Source organism: Tachypleus tridentatus, chromosome 10, assembly GCF_004210375.1.
Source record: "Tachypleus tridentatus isolate NWPU-2018 chromosome 10, ASM421037v1, whole genome shotgun sequence".
Classification (NCBI taxonomy): domain Eukaryota; kingdom Metazoa; phylum Arthropoda; class Merostomata; order Xiphosura; family Limulidae; genus Tachypleus; species Tachypleus tridentatus.
Window position 1 is genome coordinate 165,591,576 of NC_134834.1, and position 19,474 is coordinate 165,611,049.

At 34.2% G+C, this 19,474-nt stretch overlaps 1 protein-coding gene across 1 annotated transcript in view; it reads right to left on the bottom strand.

The window, feature by feature from the left end:
• The window catches only part of LOC143230847 (GTPase-activating Rap/Ran-GAP domain-like protein 3), a 390,350-nt gene that overhangs the window by 330,454 nt on the left and 40,422 nt on the right, over window positions 1-19,474 (bottom strand). Inside the window, exon 2 of the mRNA XM_076465094.1 lies at window positions 12,827-13,088. Within this exon, the coding sequence (XP_076321209.1) occupies window positions 12,827-12,999 (173 nt within the window). The 5' untranslated portion in view covers window positions 13,000-13,088. The remainder of the gene's footprint in view (window positions 1-12,826; window positions 13,089-19,474) is intronic.

The following is a 19,474-nucleotide window of genomic DNA, read 5'->3' on the forward strand; positions in this document are numbered from 1 at the left end:
TAAAATATGATTACAAAACTGCACAGTGACTTTCCGAACACCCTGTATGTTTAAACACTACTTACTCCTTAGAACGTATTTTACACTTATGTTTGAATGACTATTTCTTTAGACAGAACTTTATATTTACCACGTGTAAACATTATTTACTCTCAAAAATTATTTTACACACCATATTTAAACACCTACTCGTTTCCTCGAAAGTATCTTACGGTTAATATGTTTATGCCTTCTACTTACACTGCATAAGATATTTGATAGTTACAATGTTAGACGACCTACTAATATTCTATAGAATATTAAATACTCACTTGTTTTCAAACATTTGCAAGTCATCAAGTGTTTATAATTCCTTCACCAAATTACCTATTTGTGCTTCGCAAAGTATTTCATAGTTATAACATTAATATTGTCATAATTGAAATGTATGATAATATTTTAAAGTGAATGTACACAGAAGGGCTATTATTAATCATCTAATATATTCTTGAAATTTTCTGGAAGATAACTATCAACCTAAATAGATACTATTAAAAATGGGAAATGGTAAACATAACACTCCCCAAATACCTGGTAATGGGCAGAAAATTAGGATACTGCTTGGTAGATAGTTCAATATGTTTACGTGGCTGGCCAACAAATTTAAAAGTTAGAGCACTGAAAATTCTAAAAAGCATCAAAAACTGTATGCAGGGGGCGCATTCAACAAATAGACAAATCAATCTTTTCAACTGTGTATCAAATGACCATCTGAAGCTATTTAGTAGATTTAGGCCAAAAAAATACGTACTCTCGAATATGTCGAAAAATTGGATGAAAAATGATCATGTTAAGAAATCTTACAGGAAGTATAATCTAGATAGCATTCTTTATATTAATAAAGTTCTCTAATTACTGAGCCCGAGTAAAGGGTTCATACACAGTATAAATACTGAAGTTTGAAATACGATTAACAGCTGCTACCAAGGTCGTCTCTGTCTGATTTGTCCGAAAAAAAATCCCAGATTGATGTGGTTTGGGTTGTTGCTGTTAAATTCAAAGCTACATAACTGACTATCTGAGCTTTGCCCGCCAAAAGTATTGAAACCACAATTTTAGCATCGTAAGCCTGCAACCTTAACACTGAGTTATTGAGAGGCTTTTAGGTATCCACCACAGCTATCAAAAGCTGTGTTTTAGCGCTAAGTCATCACAATTAATTTTTCGCCACGAGGACAAAAATCTCATATCAACCAAGAGGCTAAAACTTAAAAAATAAGCTTGGTATTTGACAATCTAGTGGAACCACATTTACCAAAAATGGTAAATACTTGACAGAAGAACCAATGTAATTACATTTTATTAATAATAAATGTGTCATAAAATGGGGCGTGCACATTATAATCGATTCAGTGGAAGTTACTCCTACGTATGGAATAATTTATAACTTTTATTATGAGATATAATTCAGCATGAAAATTTTTACCTGTAGATTAGTGAAGAACGTTTAAACCAATTTTCTTTTACACAACTGCCGATACGGAGAGTAATAAAAATGATATAACGTGTACAAAAGAATAGAACATTTTAAATGTTTTTAATTGTTTCGTTGCCTCGGTTCAAGTACCTGGGAAATATTTTTATGTTCACAGTTCGTTCAGATTGTACCATTATCAGTTACTACGAGATTATTTAGATAATACTTTACTAATAAGAAGTACTCTGTGTATCAAAATTATTATATTCCCCACGTTCGTGGAACCGTTAAACATATATGTAAACATGGTGGAAGGCGGTGATGATTGATCGCTAGGTTTCAGTACAGTGGTTAACCAAAACACGCTTAATTTAAGTTTAAACATATACATAATGATAACAACGATGACAAGTTATACTTTAGTTGCAGGTTCGTGGAAATCTGGAGGTTTTAAAAAGAAAACATCTTTTCTGAGACACTTATAAACACTTTGATTTCTTTAAAACATAAGGAAAAATTGCTTGAATATATTAAACTAATGGAAGTCACGGAAAAGGAGAGAAGATCACATAAATCGATTGTCTATTTCTATACAGCTCAGCTACAATCAATAGTTTTAGCACATGGGTGACATGACAGCCAAGAACACGTAAAGGATTATATATGGAACTACCTATACAGATCTGCACTAATGCTTGTCCTAAGAGAATACAAGGAGTTGAACAACGACGCTGACGACCAAGAAAAATAGTTTTTACGAGCTCAGTCTCAGCTGTTCTACTATGGCCAAAACGTTGTATTACCAACAAACACAGTTTTACTTTTCCTGAAAGTTGTAGAAGCGAGCCTAAACATTTTAAATCAGATAAAGGTATTTAATTAGAATATGTTCTAGTAAGTTTGGAGTAAGTTACAGTTTATCACAAAAATTATTTATCACGCATTTGTTGTCTTTGTGTGTATATGTATATATATATATATGTTATATTAAAAAAAATTTAAGTATGCAAATCAAGAAACCACATGACAATTACAGTTGATATAAAGTCGAAGTAGACCGGCATGCATCAGAACTACACTTTAACATACTGATGCCATCGAAAATTGTAGTTTAGAGTAAGAGCAAATCAGAGCCCTTTCTCACTCAAAATATTCAAACGCCAAGATCATAAAGCTGTATTCAGATCAGCAATCTAGGATTTCCAACACAATTTGCAACGAAAACAACGCTGTAAGACTAATGTAAATTTAAACAGTAGTCAGACACAGCATGACCGGGCCTTTAGCGTGTGTATGTCTGTTTTCTTATAGCAAAGCCACATCGGGCTATCTGCTAAGCCCACTGAGGGGAATCAAACCCCTGATTTTAGCGTTGTAAATCCCCAGACTTACCGCTGTACTAGCGGGGGGCCGGGCCTTTAGAAAATGAATTGCATGTTGTTCCAAAATCGTTTTGTTATAACGTACTAAACCTCTGTGAACTGAAATTATATTTTGTATGTGATAATTTTACATCGTTTATATAATATAGCTCACAGTTTTATTCACCTAGAGCTTTATGAAAAGCATTTACTATCTTATGAATAAAAACAGAGATTACTTATATTACATTTAACGTTTGTTTTGAATTTCGCGCAAAGCTACACGAAGGCTATCTGCGCTTGCCGTCCCTAATCTAGCAGTGTAAGACTAGATGGAAGGCAGCTTAGTCATCACCACCCACCGCCAAATTTTGGGCTACTCTTTTACCAACGAATAGGGGGATTGACCGTCACATTATAACGTCCCAACAGCTGAAAGAGGGAACATGTTTGGAGTTATGGGGATTAGAACCCTCGACCCTCGCATTACGAGTCGAGTGCCTTAACCCACCTGGCAATGCCGGGCCGTGTGTTTGTGTCACAATAAAAACACATCATCATGGCTTCGCAGTAATAATGTTTATGATGTAATTTAAACAGTCATTGATTGCAGTAAGTTTATAATATTTTGTACAGAAAAACTCTGAAAAAAGCAATGCATCTTGATGCGCATCTATTATGATATTTATATTATATTAATTCTATATTAAACAAGAAAAAAAACTGTAAAATATGGTAATTGGCAATGTATTAAAATTGAGTTTAGTTTTCAAGAAAAAAATGAAACGATTTTTTTACTCAATCTTATATGGTCGTTTTAGTCCTTGTTTGTTAATTCGATAGTTCATAGATATCAAAGACAAGTGTTATTTTAACAGCATTTCTCTAACCTTCCGTATTTCTTAACATACAACTAACAATGAAATATAAACTCGATATTTTCAACGTATATTAATTTCTGTGAGTTGAACCGTAAAGTGTTTTTTGACTTTTCAGCTTAAAGATGCACAATGAACTATTTGCCATGGGCCCACCACAGGGATCAAATCCTGAATTTTCGGATCGTTGTTCTCTGAAGACTATCCTAAAAACACTGGGCATATTATATTAATTTGAAAAGTTGCCTTGTACAGCTGAATAAAACGAGGGCCGGGCATGGTCGACGATTCGGTGTAGCAGGCTTCCTTCCGACCGAAAAATCCAAAACTATGAGTGCGGTATGCCGCTGAACACACCTTGCGACTATTCGGTTGAAAACAGTCGTATAGGTGAAAGGCGCTTCTGATTACTTGCCTTTCCACTGATCAGCATTTCTAAATTAGGGGAGGTCATACCTGAGCCTTGGGTGCCCTCATCTATCTCATGTGTTGTTTATATTGAAACTACCGGATCCTAAAGTTTAAAAAAACAACTCTTTATATTAAACAATTACGAGTTGCATTGATTGATTGATTGTTTGGGATTAAGCACAGAACTACAGAATGGGTTATTTGTGTTCTGCCTACGACGAGTATAGTACGAGTTGTAAGATGCGCTGGCGGGGTTAGAATTTTTGTTTGTTTGTTTGTTTTTGAATTTCGCAGAAAGCTACTCGAGAGTTATCTGTGCTAGCTGGTCCCTAATTTAGCAGTGTAAGACTAGAGGGAAGGCAGCTAGTCATCACTACCCACCGCCAACTCTTGGGCTGCTCTTTTACCAACGAATAGTGGGATTGACCGTCACTTTATAACGCCCACACGGCTGGGAGGGCGAGCATGTTTGGCGCGACGGGGATGCGAACCCGCGACCCTCAGATTACGAGTCGCACGCCTTAACACGCTTGGCCATGCCGGGCCACGGGGTTAGAAACTGCGCACAATGTAGTTATTAGTCGACTATGTTTTACTTTACAGTTACTTAAATTCCTAATATAAATTATATTATATTCTTAATATAAACATAAATGATATATAAAAAGTGTTAAGAAACGCATAATGTCTAATTTGTCAAGATTTTGAGATAGCGTGACTCCAGAAAATGTATTTCCTGGTAAATCCTCGTTGATGTTTATGATTAGGGGTTTGTTCTAATAAATTTACGTCATAGAGGTGATGCTCATCTTATTTCTAGTACTCACAGATAACGAATGTATTTTTTCTTAATGCCAACAAAATTCTAAGTTTCACAAAAGACAAGGATTTTCAGAAATTGTTTATGTTACAGAAGGCCTAGTTTTATTTCACACAGTATTCGATTAAATTAGTTGAATCTTAGAAAGTGAACCAGCTAGTCTTTCGTGGACATTTTTTCTCTCGTTAGTAATGAGAGACCTGTAAATGTAACATTCATTAGTTGAAGTCTGTGGTTGCAATGTCACGCGATGTCACATTGTTAGGTGATCTATAGAAGCTCCTTTACTAGTACAATGTCTCTGTTCGAGGAAACAGGTTGACCAGACTTTGTTTTCTGTTGTATGTTTTATCTTTTTCCACGACAGAAAAGGTTGAAGTTTCCGTGATTACTTAAAACTAAGTGATATAAAACAATACATAATTTATACGATAATGGAGTTAGAAAATAAGTTGGTCTCTTGGTGAATTAATTAACCAAAGTGTTTATGAAGTATTTGCTCTGGGTTATTTTAACTCGACTTAAAAACAGGTATATTTGAAATATGCAAGTGACACAGTTTATGGATTTATAGCTCTGAGGTAGCTTTTTTTTTTTTAACAAGGGCGGTTGGCCTTTGGAATGGAGTGTCTTCAGATGTAGTTTAGTTTAGTGGATGGAACGACCTAAATGGACTTACAGGTCCTTTGCTGACCTTTAATTATACGTATATGTGTATATTAACATCAGCTTCTTTCTCTTCGATCAAGGTTTTTCCCATGAACGAATAAATCAAGAAATTCTTTATCAACTGGAGATTAAAATGTGCTTCACTTGTTTCACCAGGTCTCAGCGGAAGCTTCTACGATAGGTTAACTTATACCATACACACAACCGAGTCTTTTACACTGTTCTCATTTGTATCAGTTTGTAACGTAATTACTTCTGACTGTAAGTTGAGTTCACTTTTACAATATTTACCGTCTCAAATGCAGTAAAGTGCAATTATTACATTTCTAATGTACACAACCAAAGTATAGTTACAAGTAATTATTTTTTAATAAAGACGTTAAACGTAATAAGTAAAAGGGAAACACCTTGTTCAGTATTTTTATAAAGTACATTAATATGTGAACATTTTAAATAGAAATTCTCTGCCAGTTACAAAAGTTAACAAATCTTCTGAACTGTTTTAGTCATATCTTTTGTCTAAACTTAACTAGTTATAAACCTGAGTGTGTTTTGAATTTGAATTTCGCACAAAGCTACACGAGGGTTATCTGCGCTAGCCGTTCCTAATTTAGCAGTGTACGAGAAGAGGGAAGGCAACTAGTTTTCATCACCCACCGCCAACTCTTGAGCTGGGGATAGTGGGATTGATTGTGACTTATAACGCTCCCACGGTTGAAAGGGTGAGCATGTTTGATGTGACGTGAATTCGAACACGCGACCCTCAGATCACGAGTCTAGCGCCCTAACCACTTGGCCATACCGGAGCCCTCATTAACAAGAAAAAGTGACTTGACTGTGCGCTACTGAAATCGGTAGGTAATGTTCTACATTTAAACTGCATAATGTAGAATGATATCCAGTTAGTAAACAAATGTTCAACTTAAATATATTACATTCCTTTAAAACAAACATTTCTTACTTAGTAGCTGGACATCTATCCCTGTCTTTCCTCTCTCTATTTTCTTTATTTCTTTTTATTCAATAGAAACTCTCTCACCAATATAAAATACGGTTAGTGTGCCCTGGAGAATCTCGTGAGTGCTAGCTATTCTGAGTTCTAACATAAGATAGTCTTAGTACATTACACGTATGATTTTTTTATAGCTTACAAGTAGAACATCTAATAACAGACAAAAAAAGCGTTTACTAGAAACACATAATCTGAAAAATACCTATAAGTATAAAGAAAGTTTAGAAGAAATAAGTCAAAAGAAAGCGATTAAATTCTATTTTAATATAAAGAAATGCCTTTCTAATTTTAGTTTTCTAAATGTTAAATTTCTTCCCTATTAATAAGGCACTTTTTTTTGTACATCTCGAGGGAGGCAGGGCAAATATATACATCTCTGTATCCAGTTTCAACTTTATCTTCCAACAATTAAGGTGAAAAGAATTACGAAACACTTGCATAATTTTCGTAAAATTTTGAATATGAGTTGAGGTTGTTAACGGATCGAATTGCTTTAAAAGATAACCTAGTTTCAAATAATAGAGAACGAAGTTCAGCTTACAGTAGTATGCCTTGTAATGATACAGTTCTATTCTTAAATTAAGACTACTAGTAAACAGATGCTTCCCCATAATATATGGAAAACAACGCCACTTTTCAGTAAAAACAACAAAGAATATAGAATGAATACCAGCGACATCGTGCTTACAACATATTTGTTGTAAGAAGAGATTTTTGAGATTATTACCACAAAAAAATCATATATAGCTAGTTTCAATAAAATTCCAAAGAAAGATTAAGTGTACAAGTGCTTACCCATGAAGATGTATTAATGTGTCTTAGTACAATTTTGCCAATAACAGTTAGTCCACTGTGTAGCTTAGGGCTAAAAATCACTACCACCACCTCTAGCAATAACGTATGATGTATTTTTCGTAAAGGCAAATAACAATTTTAACACAGTTATCTTCAGTAATATTGATAAATTCAAAATCAAAACAATCAACAAGGTCCTACCTATTTTGAATTATGTTTAAAAACAAACTATCTTAAAATATAGCGAGAGTCTGATGCTTCGAATGCCATTATAAATTGTTATCAAACGCTTGATTCCACATAGATCGGACGAATATTTTAAAACAGTATAGCGCTCTCTACTGACTGCTCTTTAAACTAGCTGTGCAAGGAAGTGTCCAGCTAAGTCTTTGTTGGCAATGGATTGCCTCAATTTGGCGATGTGCTACTCTACCATGAAACGGTGTAGAAAACAACCTTGTTTTTCCTACTTACTTTAAACATTCTAATGCACTTTAGTGTTAACTCTCCAGCTTCTTGGAAACAACTTTGAAGGTAAACGAATTGCCTACAAATTAAACAGAGTGTGTGTGTTTTATTACAGCAAAGCAACATTGGGCTATCTGCTGAGTCCACCGAATGAATTAAATGGAATATTCTGGATTCTTAAATGTACTTACGTAATTCACTCGTCCTTAAAAAAATCTTCATTGAATTACTTTTAGGATTAAAACGAAGCTGGTTTTGAATCTGAATCGAATTTTAAGGAACTTGATTCATGTTATTTCTTCTATACGTTGTAACAATCCTATATAGTCGATATCACCCACTGTCAATACTTGAAATATTCTTATCATACAGTAGAATGTGACAATTTCTTTTATAGTATACCTATGACCACTAATATTGATAAACTAAAGGGAGAGAAAGCTAGTCAAGATCATTTACTGCCAACTACTGGGATACTCTAACAGAGAATTACAATTTGATTGCCAATCTTGTAACATACCTTGGCTCTGAATTACGAAGCGCAATTTTGCTGCAACGCGATGCCATAGACCCCCAAATTCATAATCTGGCACGTTAGCCACCAGACGACACCTTATCAAACCTAAACTGAAAAATTATACACGTGCTATTTACGATATTCCTAACATGGTCTACACTGTTGTCCTCGGGAAAGTAAGAAAGCCGACCGATTATGTTAAAATGCAATTACCATACCTTAGTTCTCAAATAGGCTTAATTTCTCAATAGCATTTATCTTTTTGTAGACTTCATTTCTTAACAGCACTTTATCTCTGACTAAAATATGTATGCATATGTGTTTACACGAATGCAAAAAGTAATCGAATATGTTTTCCAGAATTTTATTTACAGTGGGATACATTAGTTGAGCCCACCACATGTTTATTTTATAAGCCTTCAACTTTATCACTGAGTCACTGAGTGATGTGTGCGCGTGACCAATGTAATAATTCACATTGAATTTGAGCTTTAATATATAACATTGAGACGTTGGCACAGTCCCGTATGAAGGTTGATTACATATAATTGAATCGATACCATTATCAACAGCCTACAGTGTAAGAAACGGTTGTGGTTACACCTTGGAATGCCAATTATTGGACATAATGTATGATAATCTTATTATGATGTGTATTGTGTTAAATATTAACAGAATATGTACAGTACCTTTTAGTCTTTTAATCCTTTAAAGCTACGACCTTACAGTTAGTGATAAATTACAGCTGAGATTTTAAGAATATTCACATATACTCGCTTGAATCAAATTTCCAGTCGGTTATATTTAGAAGTATAATATTACTTCAATATTGGTATTACCTAGAGTTTATAATAACTATTTGCACGGATAAATAAAACAATTCTGTGCAACAGCGAGTGGGAGTGGTGGACTAGTGGTTATCCAACTGGAATGTGGATCGAAAGGTTTGGTTTGTTTTGAATTTCGCGCAACGCTATCTGTGCCAGTTGTCCCTAACTTTGTAGTGTGAGACTAGAAGGAAGGCAGCTAGTCATTACCGCCCATCGCCAACTCTTGGGCTACTCTTTCACCAACGTATAGTGGGATTGACCATCACTTATAACGTCCCCATGGCTGAAAGGACGAGCATGTTCGGGATCGAAAGTTAATCTAGTTATGCAGTTCAAAATTCTCGTGCCAAATTTGCTAATAAATGGTTGCCTTCATTCTGTTCGGTAGTTCAAATTATAGACGGCTATACCTGAGATTTTGAAGTCATTGACTTAAACCTCTGAGCTCATGTGCACGTAAGGTTGAAATTTCAATATTGTACAATATTAGTTTTGTTAAAGTGCCTTTTATTGCTATTTTACATGCCTACTTAGTCCATACTTTCAACGAAAAACAATTAGGTGCATATACTAGTTGAATAAGAAATCATATTTGTTCTTTGTTATCATTCTTGTGATCGTTAAAATTGTTTAAACACAAAAAATCATAAAAAAATTCCTTGTTTTTATTCACAAATACCTGTAAGAAAGTAAGAGTAGCGCAAATATTTCAAACTCTGTATTTATTTTCCTTAAAATAAAAAGTCTACCTTTCGAGAGTATTAGCTTTATAGACCTTTTATATTATTTGATTCTAATGATAACTGAACTATTACTGAGCTTAATGAACGCTAACGAAGTACATACAACACGGCCTGTAACACTCGAAAAAACACTTCTTTGTTCGCGTTAATCAGTACAAAAGGAAAAATACAATAGTGCCTCATGTGACGTAACGTCTGCTTCTTGATAAGATAGACTCGTGAGATGTGACGAGTACATTTTCAGCACTCCGTCATTTAGCCCTACTAGCCTTCAAGACTAACGTCACATGCAGTCGAAAATTGCTTGTTACTTTTAATGAACCAGTAGCTTCCTCTTCAGATATTTCATTTGAAGTTGTCTACTGAATGAACGTTTTCACGCAGCAGAGTTAATAAAAAAAAAGACAGCAAACAAATAAATATGAAGCCTATTCGATACATCACTTGTTGCTGACTTATACAGAATACATAAGAATAAAATGTGTACCATCAATACCGCATGTTTTTCAAATATCAATATAAGGTTACGGTGGTAAGTCTGGTTTTGTATTGTTTTTTGTTTAATTTCGCGCAAAGCTACTCTAGAGCTATCTGCGCTAGCCGTCTCTAATTTTGCAGTGTAAGACTAGAGAGAAAGCAGCTAGTCATCACCACCCACCGCCAACTCCTGGTCTACTATTTTACCAAAGAATAGTGGGATTGACCGAAGCCGCTGAAATACTTGGCAGTCAACAGGTTAATCTCTACTTCTTTAGGATCCCTGTAGCAAATCGAACCAGTCTAAATTTGCCAATCGGAGGAGAGATTGAAAATCGTTTCAAGATCTATCCAACTAGTATCATTTTTTACTTTTTTTTTTTTTTTACTTATTATTGTAGCAACGGTCCTTACCTTCTGTTAAAATGTTATTTATTTGTTCTGTTTTTATACGTCCATGGAACAGACAACATCTATAAACTTTCAGTAAAGCCATAATAGCTATAAATTTTACAAGAAATAAAACTACAATTACAAATTTATGAAATGTAATCAAACTTAGTGTTAGAGACTGTTTTTACGTAACCTTTTTATAGTAATTACACTATCGCTTAGGTTGCAACAGCAAGAGAATACTCACGTACGTACGCCGAGGTACTCTATTTTTGTGACGCAACACATTATGTTTATATAACGCATCTATTTATGTTTTTTAATGTTTCTATGTAATTTACAATCTTCCAATGAAGCATTAGAATTTGTTGGTTTTAAATAGTCGCGTGTCCTTAGCATATCACTACGCTTCGCACAATATATGTAGGTTTAGTATATCACAAATTATAATCTTTCTTTGAAACATTTCACCTGCGGGTCTGATGTTATGTTATACATAAATCCATATAGCAAAAGAAAGAGACGGGAATTCTACCGGGATTTACTTCCAAACTAAGAGCATCAAAATACATATTTAAGTAGGTGTCGCCCTCACGTGTTACGAATAGGAAATGAAAATAAATGTATTATGAGCTATTTCTTAAGTCTAAGTTCACAAAGACATTCTTAATAAAAATCGTATCTGTAAAATAATAATAATAAACGATTGACAAAGAGATTAATTTAATTGCGAGTTCTTTTAAATCTGAACTAATATATTACCGAAAACACGTAGAAAATAAACTCTAATAGAATAAAAAAAATCCCACAAGGAAAATATCGAACTTTGTAGGCTAAAATAACAACTTCGAGATATTAAAAAAATAGCTTTGGAAAAACAAATAAACAGTTAGGAAACCACTATCAGAGAAGACAACAGCCTTACATAAGATAATTTACTCAAGTATTTATTTTATTTATAGAAAAATAAGTTAATAAGAAACCATTTATAATAATGAAGGTACATTGTTTCGGTGTAGAATCTAGTGGGCCTTTCTACCGTGGAGAGGGAAGAGGAATGCTGGGGGAATTAATTCAAATTTGAAAAAATGGTATATACCGAGTCTGTTTGTTTTTGTTGTTTTCACCCTTATACACCTCTCGAGTTGAACACTATTGTTATTGTTTATATAATAAACAAGTTCATTTTAAAATAACTATAAATAGTCATATGTCCAACAAGAGAAGAACATTTAAAAATGTAACTCTTACTTCAAGCGCCGATACTGATAAGATTGATAACGACAGTTTCAATAGATATCTCTACGAACTGTACGTTGGATTAAAACGATTTCATCCAGCAGAGGAAATATTTCACATTTTGAGTTGTTATAGCTATGGTGGCGCCATCGAACGACAAAATTTCATAATTGTTATTCAGTAGCATCATAAAAATACATTTCACTCATTCAATTACAGCATCGAATCTGTGAAATTATATAAAGTTTATATTCAGCAAAACAGGTATAAACCTGAATCACATAACCATGCACCCAAACGTCTCTCAACCTTGTCAGTGTCAGTTGATATGGTTTCTTTTACTGCAATTTGTGCGCTTAATAGGTAATGGCACTTCTGTACAAGATTCACACAAACAAGTTAACAAGTTTCTACACAATAACTGAAGACTTTTAGCAGGATTATTAGTATTTACCCTGAATCTTTAAAAAATTTGTTTTATTATTAGTAAAATACCGTAAAGTGGCTTTACTTACTCGTTACGAGTTTGTTGTTATAAATTAAAATTAAAGTCTGCATAAATCTCCGATTTGATATTGAATATTTTGGTCACATCATCCACGGTAGGGCCAATATAACTGTACTTCAGTTGAGTGGTGTTAGCCACAATGAACTGACCAAGAAATATAACTCATATCTTATAGTTTGTGATAATGCACCATGTATTTAAAATCGAGATTTAAAACTGGTCAGTCAAAACAAACATAACTACACTCACCTACACAAGTGGAAAATATCATATTCTTCGTCATCAGACTCAACACTGATTGAAATAGGCCACGTGGTTTGAAGAAGAGACTCTCGAATCAGTGACTTCCAGCCTCCTGTAACGTCGTAAGTATTATCCGAGTGGGTAAGACGTCGACGGCGAACTTGACGTAGATTCATCATTTTGTAATCTCTTTCTCAGAACTCTTTTAACTTATGAACCTGTCGTTGTACGGATTACTCGTAGAATTTACTCCATCGTCAGTTCTATTCTGAAATGAATAGAATATAATAAAGCGTAATCTGCAACAGGCTATTCCATTATTATAGCTTTGTTCAATATGTTATAGAGTAGTTAATGAATATTTTTTGTTTATGAGTTTTCATGCAGTTGAGAAAAAGCGAAAAGAATGAATCAATTGAGTTACTTAGGAATTCAGGTATTACGGGAATTGCACCTTTTTAATATTTTAAAAGTAAGAAAGTCAAAATCCATCTTTTCATGACACTGGGATTGGTCGGTTGCGTGTGTTCAATATTCCGTTATCTCTTCGTGCATCTGAACAATTGTTTGTTTTGGAATTTCGCACAAAGCTACTTGAGGGCTATCTGTGCTAGCCGTCCCTAATTTAGCAGTGTAAAACTAGAGGGAAGGCAGCCACCGCCAACTCTTGGGCTACTACTACTCTTTTACCAACGAATAGTGGGATTGACTGTCACATTATAACGCACCCACGGCTGAAAGGGCGAGCATGTTTGGCGCGATGGGGATGCGAACCCGCGACCCTCAGATTATGAGTCGCACGCTTTAACACGCTTGGCCATGTTGGGCCATCTGAAGAAAAAAGCTAAAGATCCTTAGAACGTCTACAAATGTTTGGACAGACTTAAGGCCACACGGTACTGCAGTCCCTTACATTTTTGACAAGTGAGCTTTACTTAGATATGAAGCGTGACCTAGTATGACCATCGATTTGTCAACTAGATGGCTCTCCTTTCTCGTTACTTCATTCCAGTATGTGAATGACTTAATGGACACTTCCTGGGATGATGGATTGAATTTTATGATCTACTAGACAGCTTACCCATTCTTGAGATATAACTTCATTCGGTTTCTTTCCTTGGAGTGTATTGACAAAATGTACTTATGCTTGTAAACTAACGAATCTGGAAGTTGAACCAATCAAACTTAAAGAATGTGCTATGATACCACTACACACGACTGGCTCATACCACTTTGTATTTTAAACAATGCATCAGTACTAAAGTTGATATTTTGAACATTCGTATTAAAAAGCATATTTACTTCCCTTTCTAGTCCTTCTATAACGATACTTACGTTACCAGTAATTTCTGTTTCATCCACGTAATTATTTATGTTATCAAATTACTAATATTTATGTCTGTATATTCTGTGAAAAAAAAAGTTACTTTTTTGACCAACCTGTAACAATATCCGAAATATGATTGGAATATACAAACGGAGCATGATATTACAGTAAAGAATAATGACGAATCAAACAAACTTTACACCTTACTATACATTCATTATTTGCCAAAAAACAACGAATCAGTTACAGGAGTGAACAAACAAACGGTGTTAAAAGCATTTGTTGTTTTCAATTTCAAACAAACGCATTCTACTTTGGTTTCAACTTATCTTATTTCACGTACGTAAACAATATCCCCCCATCGTCTTGGTTACTGCAGCTACAACATCTTTAACTGAAATTCATTATTGCATTATACGAGAAAATAAGTAAAGTTTCGTGGAAAATACTAAATAGAAAATAGTAAAATAAAAAATAAAACGAGGGAATAAAGATGATAAAGACAACCAGAGGAAAAAACGAGCTATAAAACAAGCTCACAAAATTCATTCTTGTTTTACACAACACTAGTCAAATAAAGATTATATCTAAGTCTAATGTAGGACATACGGACAGAAATAAAAACTATTATAAGGTAAACATATAATGCATCATTTTAACAAAAATACAATCTGCGTTATTATTTATAAGAGAACTAAATCTTATAAAAGTGATGATATATTATTTAATCCGCATTGTCATCAAATTTCTTACTTTATAAAAGCTAAAAGAACATAAGATAAATACATCTCAGATATGCTTTAGGGAGAAGTTCAAATCGCATAAAATAATTTCCTTTGTATTTAGAAGCTCCCTTACGATTATTCGTTAAAATATTCACACATTGCGTTTGAAGATGTTTTTCGCAAGATGTATTCGTTTTATAACATATCGCATGGGAAACATTTGAATTTGAATAATAAAGCATTTTGGAAATAACTGCTGTATGCAGCGTTGTATGAAAAATATATTTATAATTTCTTTTACCTTTAGTTAAATAAAAATATTTCATTTTCACTAAAAGTATTCAAAAATATTCGCCCATATAAGTTTGTAGCCGTGTTTGTAGTTTTAACAATAGAGTGCAGATATGCTGACGATACAATTGCTGGATTAATATTTATAGAACATATATTTAGTTTTTCAACCACGTTAACTACATACACCCTACATTAAGTTCACCTGTGAACACGGGAAACCTAACCAAATAACATTTCTTAACCTTAAGATCATAAGAACCAATACACAATTTAAAATAGAAATCCACAGAAAAATCACCCATACTGAGCTATACATTCCCTGGGACTTAGCACATGAAATAAAACAAAAACTCAACATATTAAGAAACGTAATAAACATAGTCACAATACTACGCTCACCCGATAAAATTAATGAGGAAATCAACCACATAAGACAACACTTCTCAACATCAAAAATCGTTGAGAAAATTATACCCACACACCTAGACCAACAACATAGTCATCAACAAACAATAATAAATTCAGAGACAACAATCTATAAAACCTTACACTGCTACATACCATGTACATATCCGATATTAGCGACAAAATAACCAACATTTGGAAAAACACAAAAACTTACAAGAAAACACAATTTTCCAGTAAACACTAAGTTTATTCAAAAGCCAGGTACAAAACTAAAAGTCATACTATGTAAAAACTACATTGACAAAGAATATAATTTATAAAACATAATGAAACAACTGCCACGACTTCTATATAGAAGAAACAAGCAGAAAAATGGAAACCAGATTCAAAGAACACAAGAGAACACCTTCGCAAGTTTTAGAACACTACAAATCAAATAAGCACAATGTAACCATAGAAAACACCTACATACTAATTAAGGAAACAAATATAAACAAACGCATAACCAAAGTTGAACCAATACAAAGGAACCTATATTATACCTATATTAAATAATAACCGAATATCGAACTGCAACGCCCCCTACAATCTCGTTCCTCTTCACACTCTCGTTCCTAAGATATGTGACCAGCAACGTCTAGTGCATACTTTCTTTGTTAACCTGAAGATTACCCAAGGTGAAAACGTTGTCCTGTATTTTATTTTAATTAAAGTTTAATACCCATAACAGCTGTCTTTAGAAGACAGACCAAAGTTTTTTTGTTAAAATATGTATGTTCCACCAACAATAAAACTTTTACTTACGCGTATAAATTGTTGTTTCCCACCTATTATTACATTAATGTGTTTCCTTACTCATGTATCTTGATGTTATTATGGATCACAGATAGGTTATTAAAACTTATATTTAAGCACTAACGTCACATATTTAAGAAACCACTTTAAGTTAATTATTTTGACAAATGAAATCCTTAAAGAAACCGCAATTTAGACATCAATAAAATTTCTTAATTAAACATCTATCCACGTTTCACAAAGCATGAAATTTTATTGATTTCAACAATTTGTATATTAGTTATCATTTTAAGGAAAGAGCCATAGAATGACGGGATAAAGCAGATGCTTAATCTCTTCTGAAATTATATTTCTTTGTTACAAATAATGCAAAGTTCAACCACACAGGTTTCTTTGTTATGAATAAATATACACTGTTTAACCACTTTATTATTGGGTCGGATCATTGTTTGATTGAACTTAACATAATTTCGGCTTCAAATGAAAATGGAGGTTATTTTGTTTATTGACGTAGATATGTAATGATGAATGGTCTACTATTGATTCCATACAAAAGATCTTCAACTGCATTGATATTAGGTGATTGATTGCCTTGGCTAAGGAAGGCGATGAAAGTGGCTATCACGTTATTTGGATAATTGTTGCACTATTCCAAGAGAGTGGAAATACAGCATTTTTGTGTGACTGTCAGTAACAACTTTCACGAACAGTCAAGATGTCATTCACTCTGATTTAAGAATCAAACAGCCAAACCACTGTCATGAGAAAGATTCACTTGAGCTACGAAACAAAACGAACACGAACAAATGCCCCATATGACTTTTACCATAGTTTCAATTTACTGTTAATAAATAAAAACTTACACCAAACAGTTATTAATGACAGGCTAAGAACCAATGAAATCATTTTCCTGTTTGTTTTAAAAGGTGATTTTACATTAGTTATTAATGGCTATTTGTGTAATGTTCTTTGCTTGATGCAGTTGGAGTTAGTTAAAGAAATCAGTTATTTGGTAAACATTTTGACATTTGATCCATGTTATTAGCTCTTTTGGTTGTTTTCTCTCTTGGTCAGTCACTGAAGGTCCGTAGTTCGTTTATCCTAACAGATTGTTGTTGTTTGTTATTAAGCACAAAGCTACGCAAAGGGCTATTTGTACTCTACTCACCACGGGTATCGAAACCCGGTTTCTAGCAGTACAAATCCGCAGACGTACCGCTATACCACTAGTGAGCTTATCTTATTGCCATTCTTTGAAGACTCTGAACACAGAATATTTCAACAGACAGCTAAATAAGCCCGGCATGAGCAGATGGTCAGGGCATTCGAATCGTAATCTGAGGGCCGCGGGTTCGAATCCCCGTCACAACAAACATGCTCGCTCGCCCCTTTCAGCCGCGGGGTCGTTATAATGTATGATCAATCTCACTATTCGTTGATAAATGAGTAGTCCAAGAGCTGGCGGTGAGTGATAAATAGCTTCCATTCTCTATACACTGCAAAATTAGAAACTGCTACGCAGAAAGCCCTCGTGCAGCTCTGCGCGAAATTGTCAAAATATTACTAGTCTGATAGCAGATTCAAATGTTTAGAATGACTTTTTCTTATGGGTGTATCTAAATTTTCATGTGAAATATTTTGAATGTTATTTTCTGCATATATTTTACGCCGTTTGAGCAAATGCATTATTTATAAGTTTCAGATGCATGCTTCGACATTATGTCATAAATAAATTGTTAACAGCCGTAAGGAAGAGAAATAGTCTCGGTCATGGTTGTATTCATGTTGACATGATAAAAAATTTCAATCAAACCTTTAATAATTCTTTCTGTCCAGCTTAGAGATATCTTAGCCACTACTGTATGATTTTGACCACATTACGCCCGAGCCCGACATGACCAAGTGGTTAAGGCGCTTGACTCGTAATCAGAGGGTTGCGTGTTCAAATCCACGTCACACACCAAACATACTAGCGCTTTCAGCTGTTGGAGCATTGTAATGTGACCCTCCATTCTGCTATTCGTTGGTAAACGAGTAGTCCAAGAGTTGGCGGTGGATGGTGATGACTACCTGCCTTCCCTCTAGTCTTACACTGCTAAATTAGAGAAGGCTAAGGCAGATAGCTCTCGTGTAGCTTTGCGCGAAATTCAAACAAAACCAATCGTTTAGTTTTATTTAGAAATATTATTCTATAAATGTTAACTTTAGATTGAAACTGTTTTGCTAAGCATAAAGCTACACAATAGGCAATCAGTGGTGTACCACATCTTATGTGTATGCAACTTGAAATATATATATATATATAAAACACACACACATACACACGATGGAAAATTTAATCAAAAACATTTACTGATCCCAATGAAATGACAAGTGTAGTCATGTTATCCTTGCTTGAAAAGTTGTAGCATTCTGCGTTTGTTTGCTTAAATTGTAAATACTTTCAAACCTTCGAAATTCATTTAAAATGTTTTTGGTATTACCCAAGTTTGTAATTGTGATTACCTTACTTTTGTAATTCTTTACGAGAAAAAAAATCCAACTGTATTTTGATAAAGGTAATTTTGAAACAAAACTTCTTCGCTCTTTGATAATTCTGTGAACATTGTAAAGATTGAAGCAGTATTTAAGTCAGTAAAAATAAATGTATTGACTATATGAATAATAATATACAAACATATACATCATTTAAAACATTTGCTATTCTATGACATTAGACCAACGTTACGATAAGCTGAATTAGATAATCTGTTGGCCTATTGTATAAAATCTTACGTTCTTTATACACGCATATATTTTGCCGAGTTTAACACACAAAAGCCGAGACAAGCCCAAATACGCTAAGTTAATCTTTTCGTCCTGATATGGTGAAAAATATCATAATTTTAAGTTCAGCTATTTAAAATTAGCCAGGCCTGGCATGGCCAAGAGAGTAAGGCGTGCGACTCGTAATCTGAGGGTCGCGGTTTCGCGCCCGCGTCGCGCTAAACATGCTCGCCCTCCCAGCCGTGGGGGCGTATAATGTGACGGTCAATCCCACTATTCGTTGGTAAAAGAGTAGCCCAAGAGTTGGCGGTGGGTGGTGATGACTAGCTGCCTTCCCTC